This window comes from Trametes versicolor (genome assembly GCF_000271585.1).
Source record: "Trametes versicolor FP-101664 SS1 unplaced genomic scaffold TRAVEscaffold_8, whole genome shotgun sequence".
NCBI classification, from domain to species: Eukaryota; Fungi; Basidiomycota; class Agaricomycetes; order Polyporales; family Polyporaceae; genus Trametes; species Trametes versicolor.
In genome coordinates, this window is record NW_007360328.1 from 227,553 (window position 1) to 247,906 (window position 20,354).

Genomic DNA, 20,354 nt, shown 5'->3' on the forward strand with positions numbered 1-20,354 from the left:
CCGGATGGAACGCGCACTACTTCCGATCGACGTCTGCGAGCGCATCATCGACTCTTTCAACTCATGCCCCCGGTTCTTTCCTCCACACGGGTACTTCGTTGATCTTTGCGCGTGCGCCCTCACATGCCGAGACTGGGTCTCCCGAAGCCGCTGCAACCTCTATAGTAGTATAAAGCTCCGCAACGCTCGACAACTCGACGCGCTCCTGAACACCATCGCTTCCCTGCCCTTTCTCGCCGACCTTGTTCAGGAGCTGGTGGTCCATCCGTCGGACAAGTACCTTCCGTTCGCTCAAGAGGATCTAGCGTCCGCCCTTCGCAGAGTGCGCAGAGCCCACATCTGTTACTACGATTGGGCGGCGCACCACCCCCGCTATCATCAGCTCGTCGCACGGTACCCGATTGTGGAGCTATCCCTCCTCGGCGGCACATACCGGACCATGGCGGACCGGTTTCGCGTGGTCTGGGCGTTCGAGCACCTCCAAACCCTCACACTTGCTATCATAGAGCCTTTCCAACAGCCGGGTATACCCGTCGATGAGATCATCAAGCGCAGAAAGCGGATTTGTCTTAAGCTCAAGACAGTCACGATCCTTGGGGTACGTTGCTAGGTTTCTTCTACGGCATTGCACAGCTCACGGCGCGCTGCGCAGCCCGCGCTTTTGGGAACGAAGGCCCTTCCCCCTCTGGGATGTTTCGGGAACGCCTTGACCACTTTATGCCTCATTTGGACGCGGGAGTTCGGCAAGACGCCAGTAGAATGTGCGAATGGTGCACTTTCACGGTATTCCGACCATATCTCGAGTGATACTGGACGTAACTTTATGATTCTGGGCTTGCCAGACTCGTCTGTCTAATGGCTCTCCAATGGTACTATTCGCGAAGGAATCGCATTAGCGAGGATATATGTACGCTATGATATATGTCCAAAACATACCCCTGATGGTGCAACAGACTTTGCGCTTCAAGGAGCAGTTTATCGCGCCCTGTACTTCAGTATATGGTAGATATAGCTCCGTGATACTGTATAAATTAGCTGGGTAAGAACGCGCCAGCATAATAAGACGAGTGGGAGATCAGTAGTGTAGATATGTGCCCCACCGGGAGCACAAGGTGTATCATTGCGTCCGCCGGCTAAAATCGCGCGCAGAAATGCTCTTCTGGTAGTCATATGCCAGTCATATCTAGGAATATACGCATGGGGTATTTAGACTGCACTAGTGCTACAGTACAGGTGAGTATATGTCCTAGATAGCACTCTTGAAGGTAATTGCTATACACATTGACTAATACTACACGTATTGACGTCGGACAAGGCGCGTTTAGTAGCCCTATAGAATGCGCACACAATAAAAAAAGAACGGCATGATTAGGTGGGCGGGAGTGGGAGCTATGGCCCGCCGAGGGAGGCCATCTTGGTCCCAGGAGAACCCCTTACCGGATTTGGGATGTGTCGGGGCGGGAGCGCTCGCGCTCGGCGCCGGCGCGCGGGCTTCGGCGTCGTTTGCGATGGCGTAGGGACACCCCCCAGCACCGTGGGAGGGGGGGAGGGGGGGTTGCCGACGCCGGCAATGATGGGCGGGCGGTGATGGGCGGGCGGGCGTTGATGAGGTACTCAACGCCGGCGCGACATATCTTATCAGTATTGTCGAGCGCGTTATCTCTCCTGATCTATCTCATCTATTCGATCTGCACACAGTACATCCTTGTAGTATTTCAGCTGGTAAAGAAACGATAGGCCGTTTTATCGGCCGCTCAAGCGCTCACCTTTGGGGCTTTGTTTACCGGGTGGGGCCGAACAAACACTCCTCAGCCGATGGTTGAGGCCTATTATCCTTCCTTTGTGTGCGCTGCTTATCCTCACCAATGGAGACGGTGGTTAGGACATTGGTATCCATCGGGGTTCTTGAAGAGGTACTTCTGGTGGTAGTCTTCCGCATCCCACCACTCGCCCGCGGAGACGAGTTCGGTGGTGATCTTTTTGCCTGGTACGCTTGCATCAGGGCCAATCGGATGCGCGGCGGACAGTCGCAGTACATACCAATAGGATCAAAGTGCTTCTTCTGCACCTCCTCCGTGACGCGCTTCGCGATCTCGAGCTGCTCGGGCGTGTGGTAGAAGATGGCCGAGCGGTATTCTGAGGTGCCGACAATGTGAATGATAGCAGACGACGAGGTGACAAGGGAATACGCACGAGTTCCAACATCCTTTCCTTGCTGGTTCTTGGTCGTAGGGTCATGGGTGCGGTAGAAGAATTCTAACATCCCCGCGTCAGCGACCCCACGCCCTCGCTCAGCCTCTGCGGTGGCGACGCACCTACGAGCTCGTCATACTTGACGATGCTGGGATCGAACTCGATCCGAACCGCCTCAGCGTGGTCCGTCGCGCCCGTGCAGACGGTCCGGTAGTCCGGGTTCTTCGCGTCCTCCTTTCCGCCCGTGTACCCGACGGCGGTCTTGAGGATGCCCTTGTTCTCAGACGGCGGGTAGTACTTGAGGAAGATGTGCTCGACGCCCCAAAAGCAGCCCTCCGCGAACGTCGCGACTTCAGGTATTCCGCCTGTGAACCCGTGCGAGTGTCAGAGCGAGCACGTTCCAATGTTGAGAACGCTGCGCACTGGACATGGTCGATATGAACTGTTGGGAGCTGATGCCTCTTGAGGAGGTCGTGGGGCGGAAGAAAGGAGCGAAGAGGGCGGCGAGATGGCTGCGCATGCGGGGGGACGAGGTTGGGACGATGAGGAGCGGTTGCGCCCATCCTGCGCAAGTATAGCGCAAGCACACGTGACGGGCGTAGCTCAGTCAGCGCGGCCTCCACGCGGTGTTCACGGTTGTCGAGCCCGGATATTCGCAACACAAAAATGCGAGGATATGTCACGGAGCAGAAACATTGCAGGCGGTGTGGAACGAGGAGACTGGGAGAATGAGGGGATCATGCAAGGGTCGCGTAAACAGTGCGCTGACGCGGTAGCCCTCTAACCGCCGGGCCGCCACAATTGATGTTCTTGGCATTCCAGGTGGACTCGGAGCACGAGCATGTGTGCAGGTTCGGATTCGGAATGCGACAGCTGCACCCAAAGCACAGGGATATACATCCACAGCATCATAATATACAGGAGGAGAACCACAAGCAAGTCCCGAGCGCGAGGAGGCACGAAATAGGCACCGTGTAGCATGACCCAAAAGGAGAACGAAAGCGCGGATAGCAAGAGACAAGCAAGCAGTTGAGTAAACAGATAATCTGTGGGCCGTTAAACCGGGCTCCGTGGTGGGAAACCATGAAGAGAAGGGAGGATCTAGCATGCGCACTCTAAAGGAACTGCGTCGGGTCGCGCCACTCCGCCTCCTCGCAGCCATAGCACGCCAGCCATTCGCGGGCGTTGTACTGCGTCCGGCCCTTCGGCCACTCGTCGAGCTTGATCTTCCCGTTCACGCGCGCGACGGTGAAGTAGTCGTCGTCGATCCGCGCGATGCGCACCATCGGGAAGCCCTGCTCGATGACCGCCGTCGCGTCCTCGACGTGGAACTGGCTCAGCCCGATGTACGTGAGCGGCGGAGGCAGGCCCGCGCGAAGTTGCTGTGAATATGAGAGACGGGTCAGCCAACGTTCCATATCAGGGTGACTGTGAGATGTATACGCACCGAAACGAACTCGATGGTGTTGACAGGGGTTAACGCCTGCAACGACAGGGCATGGACGCCTCGAGGGACCAACCACATCGCCACCGCCGCAGCGACGTCTTTTGGGAGTGTTGCAGTGAGAGCCTTCAGGCTCGTGAGGGATGGGAGGACTCCCCAGACGGTCGCGTCGTATCCTAACCGCTTCAACGCCCAATCCGCGCTGGGCACGGTGAGCTGTAGTGAACGCAGAGCGTTTCTGCCCTTCAGGAACTCAGCGATGGCCGGGAACAGGTCGTGGTCGTTGACGCGGTAGCCCATCAACGAGAATGCGAAGTGGTGGAGGAACGGCAGCGCGGTGGTGAACTCCCTAAACTGCTTCGACGCGGTGCACTCGAGGATGCACTCCAGCCGGAGCGACTCGAGCTGGTGGCCATTCGCGAGGATCTCCGCGAACGCGCGCGAGTCCGCGGGGAACGTGCCCTGGAAGTCGAGCGTCGTCAGGTGCCGGATGGAGACGGCCTCCGTCGGGAAGCTCCAGTTCGGGTTGTGCAGCGACAGGTAGCGGATGGAGGACTTGTTCTGGACGAGGAAGTCGTACACCTGTGTCGTCGCGCCGCCGGTCGAGTGGTACGAGAACTGCATGATGTGCTTGAAGCGCGGGAAGCGCAGCTCGCCGGTGCCGTCCGAGGGCCTGGGTCCGCCGAGGCGCGTCAGCGCGCCGCCCCGGTCAGGAACAGAGAGCGGGCACACGTACATGAGTGAGAGGCCCGTAAGACGGTGGCTGATGGTCTCCAGGACGCGAAGCACGGAGTACATGTCCTTCCACCGCATCGAGCAGTGCACGTTCCTGAGGTTGGTGAGCTTCGGGAGTGCGTTCGACAACATCCCGGTCTGGAAGGTTATCGGGAACGTCTCCCGCCCGGGTACGAATACGCGCAGCGTCTTGACATGGCTGGCGAAGTCTCCGTCGGTGATGATGCGCGTCAGGATGTCCGCGCTGCGTTGCGACTCTCGTTTCTCGGACGCTGTGGAAACACGACGACGACAACGACGCCCGCCGACCATCAGCTTCACACGCGCGACATCACACGGTTGCCAGCCTACCAAGGTGCAGGTCTATCCTCTGGAAGAGCAGCTCGCTCGCGATCCGTCCGAGGACATGGGGCACCTGGAGGAGGCTCTTCCAGTCCCTAGGTGGGAGCCACAGCACGATTTCCCGCCAAATTTCTGTAGAGAACCCCGGCGTCGCGTGCGGCTTGATGACGGGCTGGTGGGAGTGCGGCATGAGCGACGGCGGGCACAGCGGCGGCGGGAAAAGGGCAGCGACGACTAATAACGCACCTTGTCGGAGCTCACGCCATACTCTGCCATGAGCGCCGCCGCTTCTAGGTTGTCCGGTTGCAGTTCAAGGACCGCCTGGATGTCTGGAGGGCGCGACGGTCAGCGGGACGGGGCGGATGGGAACCGCGCACGGGTCCGCCTAGAGGGGTCTGGACCGACCTTGTCGCGCGCCGACGCGCAGCCCAGCCGCAAGCCTGGCCTTTGCCCGCATCAGGCGAGCTTTCGCTGCGTTTGCGGCTGGCAATCTGGATATCGACAGGCAGGACTGCACCGCGTTCTCTATGAGCGTTCGAGATCTGCCACGGACACGCCCCCATGCACAAGAGACAGCACGTCAGACACGCGCACGGGACTCGAGAGCAGAAACCGCACGGCGGCGACCGACCGTTCGAGCTCGAGGTGGCTCATCGCGTACAGCAGCACGTCTGCCTTTTGCTCGTCCGAGAGTCCTGCGGTCACGTCGCGGACGCTCGCGTCGAGGATTTTCGGGTTAAAGACGTTCAACGAGCGTATCGGGGTGGGCGTCTGCGAGGATCCGGAGGAAGAGGACGCGGAACTGAGCCCCAGGCCAGGGTGGGCACGGTGGTGCATCTTGGTCGTTCAAAACAGCGTATGCCAGTTATGATTTTGATGAGTGCACTGTACCCCGCGAGTCGTATATCTGAACCGTTGGCGAGCTGCGTCACCGTCGTCGCTTAGCCGGGAGCCGGCGGTCTGGACTCTAGGCCGTATGCTGCCGCTCAACCAACACGATCGGGGTGATCTGTCTTTTCGTATTCGTCCTCGACGACTGTCGGGAGGGTCGCGAGAGGAGTCTTGGGCGGGGGGCGTCGTGTCGTCGTGAGAGTAGGATGGAGCGCCGGCGGAGCAGCGTGTCCGCGACTACACCGTCAAACTTTTCCTGATGCGGCCGTGAGACTTCCAGTTCGACTAAATATACCGCGAGGCACCTAGCAGTCACCGCTCATCCGACGTCAATACCACCCGCAACGCGTCGTAGTGGGGAAGGTTACCGCAGGAAGGATTTTGGGAAGTCTGCCAGGCGAAAGTTTGCACCCGCGCAGCAATCTCAAGCGGATCTGAATGCCTTGATGTAGCGCCGGGGTGTTGCCAAATATGGATAGCACGGAAACAAATCTCACCGTGAAGTTGGCGGGTGCAGAGAGTGGGAGGAACGAAGGAGGGGAGAGGGAGACATGTGTACGGATTTTGTAGGGGAGAGGACACGGGGAAAATTTATGGCCGTAGCAAAAGGTGTTGTGCATGAGACTATCGTTTGGATTATGTTGTAGACTTTCGAGGTAAAGGCCAAGTCCTCCAGGTGCATATCTCGAGAGAAAGGAGACAGCAAAAATAGAGCGTGTGTAGAGATGCTGAGTGGAGTGTGCCACTGGCCGCGGACCTGCGCACGGGAGGAAAGTATGGAGAGGGGAATACAGGTGTAAATGCAGCAGTTATATGCTACTCGGACGGAAGCCTGTACGTCATCGATACCGATATAACACGGTGTCGCTCACGGAATAAACGTGCGACGTCGGATGCACACGGACGATCTGATCCACCGCCGAAGCCGCGGGCTGCTCGCGAATAGGCACGTACGGTGTGAATAGCACAGATAGCGTTTGCAGCGTTTGCACGAAACATGATACAGGTATTGCTACATTGCAGCTCGATTCTAGCGGCGAGAACGACGGAGGAAAGAGGCGGAAAAGATGTGGATGGTGGCTCAATCTTCAGCCCAAGCAGTACCGCCGCTTATGCCGGGCGGGAACATGTCCTCTTCGATGCCCCAACCAGCATCGTCCTTGTGTTTCATAGCCTGGGCGAAATGATGAGGGAAATCACGCAAAAGAAATCATGGGTAACTTACCTTGGTGAGATATTCCTTGCTTGTGTTGACCGCGCGCTCTACATCGAGGAGCGCGCGGTTGTGCTCCTGCGCCTGCACTAGTATCCGATCCAGGTCCTCCTTCGAGAACTTCGGCACGACGTCCGCAAAGGTCACGGTGTTGTCGGCGGAGATGGTCGCGTTGATCTCCCCGGCATCAATCTAGAGGCCGTGTTAGCGCAAGCCAGGACCCACCCGATCGCAGGCACCGCACCATAGAAAGGATGATCGCGCGGATCTCCTCGTCGCTCTCGATCCCGACCTCGCGCCCGATGTCGGCCAGACCGAGCGTGAGGTACGTCGCGGTCAGCTTCTTGATCAGCCACACCGGGGACCGATCGATGGCCTGGTTGATGAGACCCATGTTCCGATCCTGCGGAGCCGGTCAGTTTCAAGTCCGCGCAGAGCGAGGGTCGCAAGCTATACCTGCGCAAACTGCTCCTGCTCCTTGGTGACGTGCGCTCTGAGAGTGCTGATCTGCGCGGGGTACATCTTGATGAAGGCTCCGTAAGGGGTGCCTTTGAGAAGTCGCGACAACGCAGGATGCGTGTATTTTGGAGCGGAGGTCGTCTATGGTGTACGTCAGATGCTGAAAGAACTGAGAAACGTGCGTGGATCGTACCTCGCCGTACTGAATTAGCTGGACCAGGACAAGTTTCTTGTAGGCCTCTAGCTGGATAGCCGCGGGCACTTGCGCGGGTGCGCTGACGCATAGCTCGAAGAATTCCTCCGCCTCCCGCCATCGCTTCAACGCCCCGAGAGCCATGCCGCCAGAATAGTGGTAGACGAGGTTGTCGTTATAGTGTAGGTCCGAGACGCTTGTGTCTACCGAGGTGATTGGGACCGCTAGTATCGGTAGCGCAGTGGTAAAGTGACCGGTCGCCACACATGTCTGGATATACAAGTCAGCCATGCTCTGCAGTAGTCCACACAACGTAGTCAGAGATAATCATAGCTACTTAGCACATGCCCGCCCCAGGTGTAGACGGCACAAAAAGGCCAACCTTTCACAAATCACTCGCTGGATTTAATGCCGGTGAATGGAAGTTGCTACGCCGTTGTTGTGTGAAGGGGTAGAGGGTGCCACGAATTGTCACAGATATACGTGCGCGTACTGCAGCCTCATCATACGCCTCTATGCGCGAGTATGGCAAGCCCCCCAGAACGGATACTTCCGTAAATTTCGGGCCCGAGAGGCCGTATTAGATAGATGGCGAGTAGGAGGCATAGGTGGGGCGTCTTTCCAGTCAGGATCTGCCATGGCGGGGCCGCGATTGGCCCTGGCAAAGATATCCACTACGCAGGATTGATGCGCCGCCGAAATGAGACGCAACAAAATGTTGTACGTTGCTGTGCATCTGCTATACGGGCCCTAAGAAAAGACGTCGACATACCTTGAGGAATATAGCGTGTAGAGTCGTCAGGTAGGAGAGATGTGGCGGGTATCGTGTGACAAGGCTGTAGAGTGGTCCCAATGCATACTTCGCCTGTAAAAAGTTGCATTAGCTCGCGCCCAAGCAAATCACAGATATGAGCTGAGAGTTGACAGTGAAAAGCCACGCGCGCTGCTTGCACTAGAGACGTGTCCATAGATAGGCTTCAAAGACCCGCCCGCGCCGCCTTCCTTACGTCCCCGCCCTCCGTGTTCGCAGCTACGGGAGAAATTCCCGGAAGGTCTGACACGGGACTACCATATGTCTTCGGGTGCAAGATGCATATATGTGGGGATCGGGCTACTCCTCGCCGGACACAGCGAGGTGTAACGGCTTAATGCCCATACCAGTGGCGAGTATGATCCACCGGTATTACTGAAGAACTTTGGACCGCCGCATGCATTTGGGAGGGTAGCGTTGGGATACACTCACGTTGTTTGAGCTTTCTGACACACGCACGATCCCTTTCGCCAAGAGTGTTACTGGAGAGAGTTAGCGCCACCGAGCGGTACGAGCACAATGAAGGACGTACCGCGTTCTGGTGCTAAACGCGCCTGCGCAGGGTCAAATTGGTTGCAGAAGGTTTCTATAACACTGATCGTAGGGGTTGGCGCGGCAGCCGAATGCAATCTTGCTGAACTGCGGTATGGTGAGGTGCATGTCCGAGCTGTGCGATCGATGCACGTACATAATATACAGGTACCCCAGCGTGTTCCTTTGTGGATCCAGTACAGAGAGTGGGTCCTGTCCACTCGAAAGCGTGCTCGCCAAGATGATGTCCCTCGACTCCTTCGGCGCGAATGATTTCAAGTAATGGTGAAGGTTGTTCAGGTTTGTACTGGTTGTGAGCTGGTGGAGGACATCGTCAAGCGACGCGAAGCCGCCAGTAGTTTGAGAGGAGCCGGCCGCGTTCATCGTGGTATTGAGGATAGAGAGCAGCGTGCGACGCGGAGATCGGTCGAAGCAGCGAGCAAGTGGTAGCAGACGATGAGGACAGGTACGCTTTGGCGCCCGAGGATACGCGCAATGTACTCATAGGCGCCCATTTGTGTGCGCGCGTGCCAGTGTGGCGCGCGAAGTACGCGTACCATTCCGAATGTCTAGTGCGGTACAACGTCTTGTGCTATTGTGTGCATATTGATTTGAACACCATATTGTTAATATTGAGATGCTGGTGCATAGAAATATGGTTCCCGAAGTCCGGATTTACCTACACATTTAGAGTCAAGCAGACCAGTAGCAATATCGATGTATTCGCGAATTGCTGCCACCGACGAATTCAACGGTCCAAAATCTAGTGGACTGGTGATAACATCGTCTATGCGTAGGTAGCGCGGATGGTAGTGGCATATATGCATAGCACGTTAGGTCTAGCGTACACGGAAGTCCGTGCGGACACAGACTGTGCGCCCGTTGAACGTCGCAGTGAGATAGGAAGCATTTATACAGGGGCGAATTTGTCCAGTCCTGATTTTATTACATCTTTAGGCGGGGGCATACTTCAAATCCCCGATGTAGTATCCATAGCTGAGCATTGGCGGATGGAACGGGGTTTGCCGACTAGGAGCCTTCAGTGCCTGTCAAATATGAACCAGCATAGCCGTGCATTTATGGCTCCTTCAAAATACACGTTGGCCTAGGTCGGAATGTATGAGCTCGAAGTAAGAGATCAAGAAGAGAACGCAGTTGAAGGAGTGGTGAGCGGCGATCTAACTCGGCTTATAGCATTTCATTCCCACGCATTATATCAAGACGCCGCCGGCTACAACTACACTTTTGGAAGTTTGTTAGTAGTCACTATAGAAGCAAACCAACCTTGACGTTGAACCACCACATGCTCCGCCCTGCACCGGCCGCACGCCCGCACGCTCAATAGTGTATAGTAGCAGGAGGTACACACTTCGAAGGTAACGAGAAGATGTTGGACTAATATGTCAGAGCTCAGGCGTCGGCTCACCTTGGCAGTAGATATTTTCGTGTTGCCGAGAAGTCCTGCACGACCTCGAGCGATCCATAGCTGCTGTCTCGTGAAATTATGGCCGAAGAGATTGAGTCTAGTTACGGAACATGGGCGCCGCCCATATACAACATGACTCATCCTCCAAACGACATTCACTCGTGTCAAGTTGACGGAGGTCCGTTGTGCGAAGGAAGAGCCGGCGATCCGTCGGTCTTCGCTCGCATAGCAAAATGGCGAGCAAAACATTCGCTACACATTCACAAGTTCCTCCCACTGACACGCGACACGCTCACAGGTGCCCCGACGGTTCGGCCGCCCTCGCACAATGCGAAGATAGAACGTTCAGATTTCTCCAGCTGTGAGCTCTGGCAGCTGATCTGTCCTTGCCCCTGCGACGTCACGGGCTCATTCATGAACGCTATCCAGACCGGCAGAACTGCTTGGGATCACGGTGGAATCCACGCTCCTGGCTTCCCTGCCTAGGTCCTTGACGCAATCTGCCCCCATTCTGGACTACGCGTGGTATCCGGCCGCTTCAGTGCGAGACGCAGCCTCCTTCTGCTTTGTGGCGTCCGTACGAGAGTGCCCCGTAAAGCTACTGGATGCGTCTGATGGAAGGGTAAGCATGTGGACTCCCACCCGTGTGGGCCCTATCCCGACCCGGCTCATCTATTTTCGCCGACCCCAGCTTCGTGCATCTTACAGGATCGTAGATCATCGCGAACGCCATATCGCCCCTCACAGTCTGGCATTCAACCCCGGCGCAAATAGGTATGTTGATCCGCTTCCCAGCCTCGCGCGTACGTAAACCACCCTTTGTGGCGTTAGACTCTATTGCGGCTTTGAGGATGCCATCGAGGTCTTCGACTTTAATTGTCCCGGGGAAGGCACGCGCTTACGCACCACACCTTCCAAGAAGAGCCGAGACGGTCTGAAAGGTTCTGCCCCGCTTCGCCTCCCTGGGAGTATACACACACTTAGTTTGATGCTTATCGACAGGCATCATATCCGCGCTGTCGTTTGCGCCCGATATGTCCTCGGGACTGTACGCGGCGGGAACACTCAGTCCCTCTTCTCCGACTTCTTCAAACATTGCCATCTTCTCTGAAGACACGGGCGAGGCACCTGTCATGTTTCTTGGGGCCGATGACCCGCAGCGTGGAGCAGGCTATGGCGTACGGGCTAGTGTTTCTCAGGTATGCAAACGAATTTGACATGACAAACGTTCCCAGACTTACTTGGTCACCAGTTGATGTTTAACCCAGCGCGGCCGTATCTTATGTACGCCTCATTCCGCAGAATGGACACTATATTCTGTTGGGACCTCCGCGCGGACGTGGGCCGGCCGCTCGCGAAGTACACGACAGCACCCCGACCGATCAGCGGAAAAGAACGGAGAGCTGCCACGAACCAGCGGTTGCGGTTCGACATTGATTACGGAGGAAGATGGCTGTCCGTCGGAGACGAGGTCAGTCTCCATCGCCGCCGCCCCTCACACGGGAATTAACAGAGCACACACGCGGACGCCACAAGGACGGCGGCATTTCCGTCTTCGACCTAGCTGCGCAGCCGGATCCTGCCAGCGGTGAGAACGCACCCCAACCGAGTTCAACACCGCGAACCACGCCTATCATGCAGTTCGACGCACATCGTGGTACGTCGTTCCTTTTGCTGAATCATCGTGGCCCTGTGATTCGCCACGGCTTCTGACGCCCCTCGAGATGCGGTAGGGTCGGTCGCCTTCCATCCCCTCCGGCCGCTTTTGCTGTCGGTGTCGGGGGCGAGGCATTTTGAGGACCCCGCATCGGCTTCTGGAGATCGCTCTGACTCCGACGATGATATGGAGGACGCCGAAATAGTAGGCGCCAGCTCGGCGAAATCGGGGGAGCCACCCGGAGTGACCGTTAGTCGCCAGCGCCCACAACCGATCGCCCTGGACGCGTCGGTCAAGTTGTGGTCTTTCGAGCGAGATGTAGGGCACGATGGCGAAGTGCAAGTAACTCGTTAACAGAAGTATAATTAACTACTTTACAATGCAAAGCGAAGACAAAGAGGGCGATATCAAAGCACTAAAAAAGCATGTAACGAGGAAGGGAACACGGTCACTCGAAGTCGGTCATCGACGTCTGTATGAGCTGAGCGGTGAGCCCGGAGCGCGGCTTGAACTCGCATTTAAACGGCACCGGGTACCTGAAGGCGCGGTCAGTTACAACGCCGCTCGTCATGAGATGCTCACACTCACGTAACAAGCCCGCTCAGATACTCTCCGCTTGGCTCGACCACGTTCCCGTCGTCGTCAACGGGCTTGGACAGCGTAAACGTAGAGAGGACCGACGCGATGGCGATCCACATCGAGGCGCACGCCATATGACGTCCGGGGCAGATCCTCCTGCCGAAGCCGAACGCCGCCAGCTCTGCGTCGCGCATAGTGGTCCTGAGGCTTCCGTCTGCGTTGAGGAACCGCTCCGGAATGAACGCCTCGGGGTCGGGGAACGTCGCCTCGTCATGCAAGATAGCCCTGAAGAGGAAGATCGTCCGCTTAATATTGCAATTGATACGTGCCGGATATACACGTACCACGAGTTCCCTACAACGATTGATCCCGCGGGAAGGTGGTAGCCATTGTAGACGTCGTCCGCGGTGAGCCGGTGGGGAACCGCTGTCGACGTTCTCGTCAGATTAAACTGAGAATTCCAGCAGGATGAATATATATACCCAGGGGTGTGACCGGCCGCCATCTATATCCACAGGTAAGCTTCTGCGTGATAGCCAGAGTATGTGGGCGTATGCTAACCTGAGAACTTCCTTGACGATTGCAGAAACGTAAGGCAGGGACCCCTCATCAGAGAAGTCGGGAAGGCGATCTCTCCCGACGACCCGGTCCACCTCGGCTTGTGCCTTGCGCTGGACTTCCGGATACAGCAGCATCGCGAGGAAAAACGAGCCTATGGCCGAGACCGTCTGTCGATCGCGGTGAGTGTCTGAGTGAATCTGAGAAGCACAGAACCATTTACCGTGTCAGAGCCCCCTGTAGGCGTAGTCAGTCCTCAGCCGAGCGGTCCAGGCTCATGTGCGCAAGCACTCACCAGTATACGCAGCAGCAGCGACACCGCTGATGACGTTCTCCCTGTGAGGTTTGTCTTGTCCATCGTTTAGGTCATGCAAGAGCGACATGATCATCGACGGCGACTCCTTCCCCTCGGCCTGGCGGGTCGGCGTCCCCGAGGTCAGTACTTCTTGACACCGAAAGCTCGGTAGAAGGCTCACCATCGCGTTTCTCACGGCCTTGAACGGCACCTCGACCATGGCGTTGGTTGCCTTCCTCCATTCAGCCGCCTGGCGCTTGAACGTGGCGCCCGGGCACCAAGAAGGAATGTGTTTGACTATGGGGGTACCCGTCGGTTCTGGAGCCCACAAAAGAAGTATTCGAACTCACGGAAGGGGATGTAGTCCACAAGGTACGCGCCGGCGTTCCCAGCCATGGACATCGCATGCAGAGCCGTCTCCGCAGTGGCGATATATGGATCATTCTTCGGCTGTACGTCAATCCCGTATGCGACTCCGAGAATGAGGGATCCTGCCATGCTGCCCGGGCATCAGAACCGTGTTCGGCCCCCACGAAGAAGATGAGGAAACTCACTGCCGCAGGTGGACCATGAACTCGTCCGGCGTCTGGAGCAGCCGCCGGAGGAGCTCGCGAGCCACCTTGAGTTCTCTCGGCCGATAGTTCGTGGCCGCGTTCGGGTGGAAGTACTGATGGAACACTCGGCGCCGTTCTCTCCAGCTGTCACCGTAACCCATGAACACGAAGTGCCAGTCGCAGCCGACCCTGGATGAGCAGCTTAGCGAGGGCGTGCATGAGAAAGGACGTGGGGCTCACAATTCATTGAGCATGGGCATGCGTGTCCTGCGCGACATCGGTCATCATGGAGGCGGCATTTGATACGCGCAATACGTACCTATCCGAGTAGAGCGACGATCTTTTCTCAAAAAGGTCGTGCGCCGCTTGCGCGGAATTGACAACAATGACCGGCGTCCCGGCAAGGTTGAGGTGTATGATATCAGAATCTGTAGCAACGCGCCCGGCGGTAAGCGTCCAGCGCGCAGCACGCTCGTGAGACGGACTCACGATGTTCTCGGCCCCATTTTTCGTACGCGAGCCATTCGAACTCCTTGGGGACGTCGAAGACGTTCCCGAGGAGAGGAAGGCCCTTCGGACCCGGGGGAAGATTTTGACGTTTGCGCCTAACAGTGAGGAGCGCGAGCAAGGCGACGGCGGAAGCAAGCAGAAGCGACGGCAGGTCGAAGAAGGCGGCCATGGCGAGGTGGTGTGCGGGGATGGTGCAGCTTCACTACACACTCTGCGGGGTATTTATCCTCCTGCGTGACATTGCCCGCCGCCTCGTTCGTCCACGATTGGTGCTTCCCGTCCATCCAACGGCGACCCGTCGCATACTGTAGGAGCGTGGTTTAGCCGAGGGACATTTACGAAAAGATGCGGACCCATTGCATCAAGCCCCCATGGTGTCCCCAAGAACCGCCTGCATATGGCTTCCATGTGCCGGCGTCGAGGGAGGGCACGCCCGCGGCATAAGTCTTAGGTAAAGAGGGTGCCAAAATAGCGACGGAGCAGTTCATGCAATTGCCGTTCAAGCTTTGCCTTTACTGCCAGATCTCATGGGTGCGGATTGTCGCCGGCGTCGTGGCGTGTGTACTCGGAGATCCCCATACTTCGGGAAGAGTGTGCGGCGGCGCTATTCCGGACCCACCTGCTTGGTTCCCAGACCCTGGGGCATTATGGGAGAAGCCGCAGAGAGAGTGGATATGTGGACACGGCCAGGGGTCATGCAGGGCCGCTTCCTAAACTTTGGTTTTAATGCGGACATCGGACGGAGGCCACGAGCACGGCGGCAAATGTGACTATCGCACGCACTAGGCAGCCAATGTGCTACAGCAACCCTACATGCCGCGTGAATCTACGGGGTGAGAGAGCGACATGACGACCCGCCCGCGCTGAGTGTTCTTGTCCTGCTCGACGTCGACTCTGACCTTGATCTTGTCGAACACCGAGATCGCCACGTCCTGGTCGCCCGACGGGATCGTGATCGTGTAGTTGTCGGCATCGAACTGTATCTCGCGCTTGAACGTCACGAGTCCCTCGAGGCCCAATCTGGGCGGGGAAGGTTACAGTCTGCTTCTCACACCCCAACCTTAATACCGGCAGGAGCACGTACCTGGAAACGAAGACCCCGAGGCCGTTTCTGAACGTCCGAATAACGAAAGCGTCCTCGATGACGGTCTCCTTCTCGCTGCGCGCCTTCAAGGCCAGGCCGACGTAGAACTCGACGCTCGCTCGGCTGGCCATCTGCGCCATCCGGTGCCGCTTGTTCACGACCTCCAACACACGCTCGACATGTGACTTCGAATGCAGGCTCGCGTGTAAGGAAGTGTACCCTATCGCCGCGGAGAGCTGCCTATGCGCCAAAACGTCTTCCAGGAGATGGATGGTCAGGATGAGATAACGCAAGCGAAGCACAGAATGGCCTGGCTCACCCGCATAGCGTCTGATGGGACTCGTAAAATGCGTGTAAATGGGACTTGCCAAACCGTAATGCCCGAACGTATCCCGGCCCACGCTGCCGGAGCAGAAGTACTCCGCCGACAACATGCAGCGCGTTGCCATGATGCGAACGAGGGTATTGAATGCTGGCTCGGTGGGGTCCTATGAGAAGTAATGAGGGTGCGGAGGGGCGCGGTTCCATCAGACCACGCTTACCACGCACTCGTCCAGCGACGCCGCCAGCGCTCCTGAGCTGGAAACGTCGAGGCTCATGCCTCGGCGTTTCTTGAGGATATCTTGCAGCTTCTCAAAATTTGTTCGGGGCGGAGGCAGGTGTCGCCTGCAGGCAACGTGAGCACAGACGGCCCGCGCATCAAGGGAAGAAGCACATACCTCAGGACGGCGGTCTGTGGGAACGTCTCCTGGATCTTCCCCGCCACGCTGATGTTGGCAAGCAGCATGAACTCCTCAACTAGGCTGTTCGTCTCCCGCTGCTCCTTCTGCTCCACGTCAATGGGATCGGAAGATTCGGAGCTGTCGAGGTGGATCTTGACTTCCGGCGAGGCCAGATTCAGCGCCCCCGCGTCCATCCTGCCCTGCCTGAGCTTCCGCGAGAGGTCATTGAGCAGCCGGATGCTCTCCGTGAGTTCGTCCGTCTGCTTTCTGCAAAAGGATAAGAACTCGTTCTCACGCGCGCCGGTGCGCACTTACGGGTCGTCCTTACGAATCTGGGCTTCCTCGTACGTAAACGCAGATTTTGAGGCAATTACCGATTTTGTAAAGCGCACGTTCACGATCTCGGCTGCAGGGGACAGTTCCTGTGGTCGCACGGTGAGCACCTCATGCATAGATGGTCCCAGAACCAGAACCAATGACGACACCTACCCATATGACGGAGAACGCTAGTCGCTCCACGTGAGGCCGCAAAGAACACAGGTTCGTCCCAAGAAGCGCGGGAAGCATGTCTATCCGCTTGTCGACGAGGTAGACCGTCGTGCCACGTGCCGCCGCTTCGTTGTCCATTGGGGTGTCGGGGAGGACAAAATGCGATACGTCGGCGATATCTGCAATATGCATCGGCACATCAATCTCGGCGTGTATACGTTAAGAGACGGAACTCACGGACGCCGGCCTCGATGTTCCCGTTGGGGAGACGGCGCGCGTGCAGCGCGTCGTCAATATCTTGGCAACCTAAGCGTTGCGACGTCAACGACGACTCACCCTCGCTTTCCAAAGTCCGCACTTACCGGGAGGGTCTATACTACAAATGATCAAGTCCCTCAAATCCTCCCGGTCTCGCCAGTTGGGGTCCGCCGCGGCCTTGGGCGGAACGACCCAGCTGTCGCCCTCCGGCGGAAGACAGTCTAGAATGGCCTTCCCGAACGGCCTGTAAGGTACATCGAACTCAAGCAGTAGGGACTCTTGCTCTGCCTCCTTGCTCTGGACTTTGCCTAGCGCGCGGACGAAGTGCCCCTCGGGGTAACGCGAAGTCCGCTCCCACCGATCGATAGTCACCAGGATCTTCTGTCCTATAAGCGCCGGCGCCTGGCGTGTGCGCAAGCGAATGCGCGGGAGAAGGCGGGAAACGGGAGTAGCGAAGACCGTCTGCTGGGAAAGCGACGTAGGATTCGTGGAGGTGAGGGACGTGCTATCGATATGACACACGTATCTGCAGCGCAATGTAAACATCTACGTTGAATGAAGTGAAGGTTGGAGACACGCACGACCGCCAATTACGCTTGACGATGCCGACAACGCGGCCCGTGGGCTGCTTGCTAGAAGTGAGCTGCTTCGTGAGCTCCGTCTGTAGCACCTTCCGCTCCGCAAGGGCCTCGTCGTCTTCGCCTTCTTCTTCGGAGTCCTCGGCATCATCATTTTTCAACGTGGCTGTTGTGTGTTTAGCCCGCCGCCTATCACCAAATTGGGGAACAAGAACGTACCTTCTTGGTCCACGACCTCGTCGGCTGGTGCTTTCCAGTCCTTCTCGTCAAAAACTTCTACCGCGACAACGTCGCCCTGAACGGCCCGGTTCATGTGTTCGCGGCCTATGAGTAGTACGGGCTTCTCAAAGGCAGGCACGGACACGTTGCCCTGCGGCGCGGTAAATTGAGTGAGCGGTTCGCCGCTATTGCGTACGTAAGTAAGACAAACCTCCAAGTAATTGTACTGGTTGGCGTTGAAATGGCCCTGGTGCAGCTGACCAGACTTGATCCCAGCCTGCACTGTTGCCGTCGGAAGGTACTGGAGAACAGTGAGCCAGAGATAGACACAGCGAAAATTGTTTTGGGGGACAAACATCGGGATACAGGGCTTGGCGAATTGAGGCCGCTCGCGTCGGCTCTATGGTCTCCGAACCGGCAGCTGAGAGCAGATCGAGCAGCTGCCCAGATTCCTTCATACCCTCCACATATTTACGGACTGAGAACGCAGCCGTAAGTAATGAGCTGCGGCGGAGGGACCCTGGTGAGACCTACCGGACATGCACGTCAAGCCATCCTTCTCTCCCTTTTGCCGGTTCGCGACGTCATCGGTCAGTAGAACTACCGGCGGCAAGGGTGGCTGAGATTGCCCTCGGACAGGGGGGCGAGAGAGAGAAAGATGGCTGTTGTACCATGCGGTTGCCTTGCGGATGCCTGGACAATGTTTCAGCGCTCTGATCCCCCGCACCCTAACCAAACCAATACCTCTGTCGTTGCGGTCATTCGGGGACTCCCCTTCCTCTCTAATCACGGCCGTTTCCCTGCGAGCTTACCATGTATAAATAGAGCTAGGATGACCGACGCTACACACTCACGAGCGGTACTCATTGTAGAAGATCCAAATTTTCTTATCATCGGCTTTGACCAATGCCTTCAAGCGATTGTACAAAGGCAATGAGCGGTGGCGGACTTCTTCTAAAACCGTCTGCAATAGTATCATTGGGGGGCTGAAGAGCGGTGATTCCATTAAATCCATCTAGGTGGAGAACATGAGTTTGAGAGACAGGTACGTGAGGATTTACACGGTTGCCGGTCCAAAATTCCGCCGGGCATGCACGGCGATCATGGCGAGGATGGGTGCGCCGACTGACCTGGGACAGGAATATGTTGGTGTCAGGTAAGACGAAGTGCCCGTTCTTGAATGACGCGTGTTCTAGCGAACCCGAGGACGGCAAGAGAACATCTGCGTCATGCGCGCAAAGGCCGCAACTGTGAATGCCGCATGCAACATCGTCACGAAGGTACCGTTCGCGAAGGACTAAGAGGCCCACACTTCGTTAATTCCCGCACTTAATGTGACGCTGGAGACTCACCCTTGATGACCTTGCCCCTCGCCGTCTTCTTGAAGAACTTGCGCTGAGTAACGACCGCCTCCGTCCGAGGCCGCTTGCGTATTGTAATCTCGGCCATGTTCAAATCCGGTTGTCTTGGTCTTTCTTCCTCCAAGTCAAGCAGTACACGATACTCCGGTGAGTAGTTGAGCAGTCGGGCCTTGCGCCGCGAAGATGAAGAGCAAGACGCGGTCCGGAAGCAAGCGCTCGAGCAGCGGTGCATCGTGCCTCGCGATTATATTCAGGCGGAGCCTCATTTCCTTTGGGGCATCTGCGACTGCCGGGACCTGCCGGAAGTGGCGGAGAATGAATAACGGGGGGGGGCCCTGGCCTCTGGGAAAGTGGACTTCGTCAAACTTGAGCTTGAGCGCGGAGCTTGAGCATCAAGACATATCCTCATATGCGACCACATACTCAATCACTCTATGCTTTTGGAACACCGTTCGACTTGCTGAGTTACCACCGGATATATGCGCAATTCAAGTTGCTCTATATGCAAGGGAACAACGACGTTACAGTGTCCCAAGAGGCACACCATACTGTATTGCCCGATGCTTGGGTTTTGTCGCACCCCGCCGTCTGTGCATACGTGAAGGAACGTACGTTAACACATCTAGGTGTCTTGATGTTTCTGACACGTTTTTTCTCGGCAGAGCATCGTTTTTTCCAGGTGTATCCCACTAAGGATTGCAGCAGGCAATAGTTACGCATATACGCTTCTTCCTCCTCCCACACACTGCGTATTCAAAACTCGCCAGCATAAACAGTGCCTCAGTGTACTCATGACTCTAGGTGAAGTGTAGGTATAATGCGCGGCGATTGCACTACAAGTCACATTTTCCGTATCCTGTCGCGGAATATCGACCATCTGCTATCCCACGACGGGATAAACAAAACGAAAATGCCAAACTCGCGCGCTATACCTCCTCTGGTCCCGGCTCCACTCCGAATTTGGTGAGTAGATTATGCACATGCAATACGGCATCCTGGAAGATTTAAGGCCATAAGGAACACTGACAGACGAGGTAGAGGCCAATTTGCATATGCTGTCTTGCGTTGCACGTCCCTTCGTGGGACAGTATGCTGATATGCTCCCCCAGCTCGAGAACGGAGTTCAAATTCCTCTCTAGAACAGCTGGGAATGAGCCTGCCGTCGCGTGGCCGACGCTCAGGCTCAAGAATGCGATGTCCATCTCCTTCCGTTCCTCTACAACTCTCGTTGGCAGCGGGCTCCGCCAACACC

At 56.8% G+C, this 20,354-nt stretch overlaps 6 protein-coding genes across 6 annotated transcripts; 2 read left to right on the forward strand and 4 right to left on the reverse strand.

Annotated features, from left to right (window-relative positions):
- Positions 1-4: 4 nt before the first annotated feature.
- TRAVEDRAFT_49159 (uncharacterized protein) lies at positions 5-856 on the forward strand (the record flags this gene model as incomplete). The annotated part of the gene is made up of 2 exons (XM_008041979.1): positions 5-598; positions 653-856. The coding sequence occupies 2 exons, from the start codon at positions 5-7 to the stop codon at positions 854-856; spliced, it is 798 nt and encodes a 265-aa protein (XP_008040170.1).
- A 795-nt stretch (positions 857-1,651) lies between these two features.
- Positions 1,652-5,784, reverse strand: TRAVEDRAFT_72958 (uncharacterized protein). The gene is made up of 10 exons (XM_008042236.1): positions 5,346-5,784; positions 5,120-5,256; positions 4,961-5,043; positions 4,724-4,886; positions 3,641-4,644; positions 2,316-3,575; positions 2,194-2,256; positions 2,041-2,136; positions 1,767-1,984; positions 1,652-1,704 (listed from the first exon to the last, which is right to left on the reverse strand). The coding sequence occupies exons 1-6, from the start codon at positions 5,549-5,551 to the stop codon at positions 3,309-3,311; spliced, it is 1,860 nt and encodes a 619-aa protein (XP_008040427.1). The 5' UTR covers positions 5,552-5,784; the 3' UTR covers positions 1,652-1,704; positions 1,767-1,984; positions 2,041-2,136; positions 2,194-2,256; positions 2,316-3,308.
- Positions 5,785-6,815: 1,031 nt separating this feature from the next.
- TRAVEDRAFT_127525 (uncharacterized protein) lies at positions 6,816-9,196 on the reverse strand (the record flags this gene model as incomplete). The annotated part of the gene is made up of 8 exons (XM_008042237.1): positions 6,816-7,010; positions 7,063-7,221; positions 7,275-7,418; positions 7,471-7,740; positions 8,243-8,335; positions 8,714-8,763; positions 8,814-8,920; positions 8,970-9,196. 8 exons carry the CDS (start codon positions 9,194-9,196, stop codon positions 6,816-6,818), a joined length of 1,245 nt encoding a protein of 414 aa, XP_008040428.1.
- A 1,275-nt stretch (positions 9,197-10,471) lies between these two features.
- Positions 10,472-12,249, forward strand: TRAVEDRAFT_170197 (uncharacterized protein; the record flags this gene model as incomplete). Its single annotated transcript, XM_008042238.1, has 8 exons — positions 10,472-10,599; positions 10,668-10,860; positions 10,930-11,012; positions 11,070-11,179; positions 11,241-11,437; positions 11,491-11,709; positions 11,775-11,895; positions 11,963-12,249. 8 exons carry the CDS (start codon positions 10,472-10,474, stop codon positions 12,247-12,249), a joined length of 1,338 nt encoding a protein of 445 aa, XP_008040429.1.
- A 94-nt stretch (positions 12,250-12,343) lies between these two features.
- TRAVEDRAFT_127974 (cytochrome P450) lies at positions 12,344-14,560 on the reverse strand (the record flags this gene model as incomplete). Its single annotated transcript, XM_008042239.1, has 13 exons — positions 12,344-12,431; positions 12,484-12,759; positions 12,819-12,900; positions 12,957-12,979; positions 13,036-13,202; positions 13,256-13,269; positions 13,328-13,445; positions 13,509-13,624; positions 13,678-13,826; positions 13,882-14,070; positions 14,122-14,148; positions 14,201-14,309; positions 14,371-14,560. The coding sequence occupies 13 exons, from the start codon at positions 14,558-14,560 to the stop codon at positions 12,344-12,346; spliced, it is 1,548 nt and encodes a 515-aa protein (XP_008040430.1).
- A 560-nt stretch (positions 14,561-15,120) lies between these two features.
- Positions 15,121-19,269, reverse strand: TRAVEDRAFT_170200 (RNB-domain-containing protein). Its single transcript, XM_008042240.1, has 18 exons — positions 19,094-19,269; positions 18,872-19,038; positions 18,596-18,756; positions 18,486-18,541; positions 18,276-18,434; positions 18,098-18,219; positions 17,953-18,042; positions 17,742-17,892; positions 17,526-17,688; positions 17,049-17,470; positions 16,924-16,992; positions 16,687-16,865; positions 16,513-16,619; positions 16,195-16,464; positions 16,018-16,141; positions 15,795-15,963; positions 15,476-15,731; positions 15,121-15,411 (listed from the first exon to the last, which is right to left on the reverse strand). Exons 1-18 carry the CDS (start codon positions 19,188-19,190, stop codon positions 15,201-15,203), a joined length of 2,973 nt encoding a protein of 990 aa, XP_008040431.1. The 5' UTR covers positions 19,191-19,269; the 3' UTR covers positions 15,121-15,200.
- Positions 19,270-20,354: the final 1,085 nt, after the last annotated feature.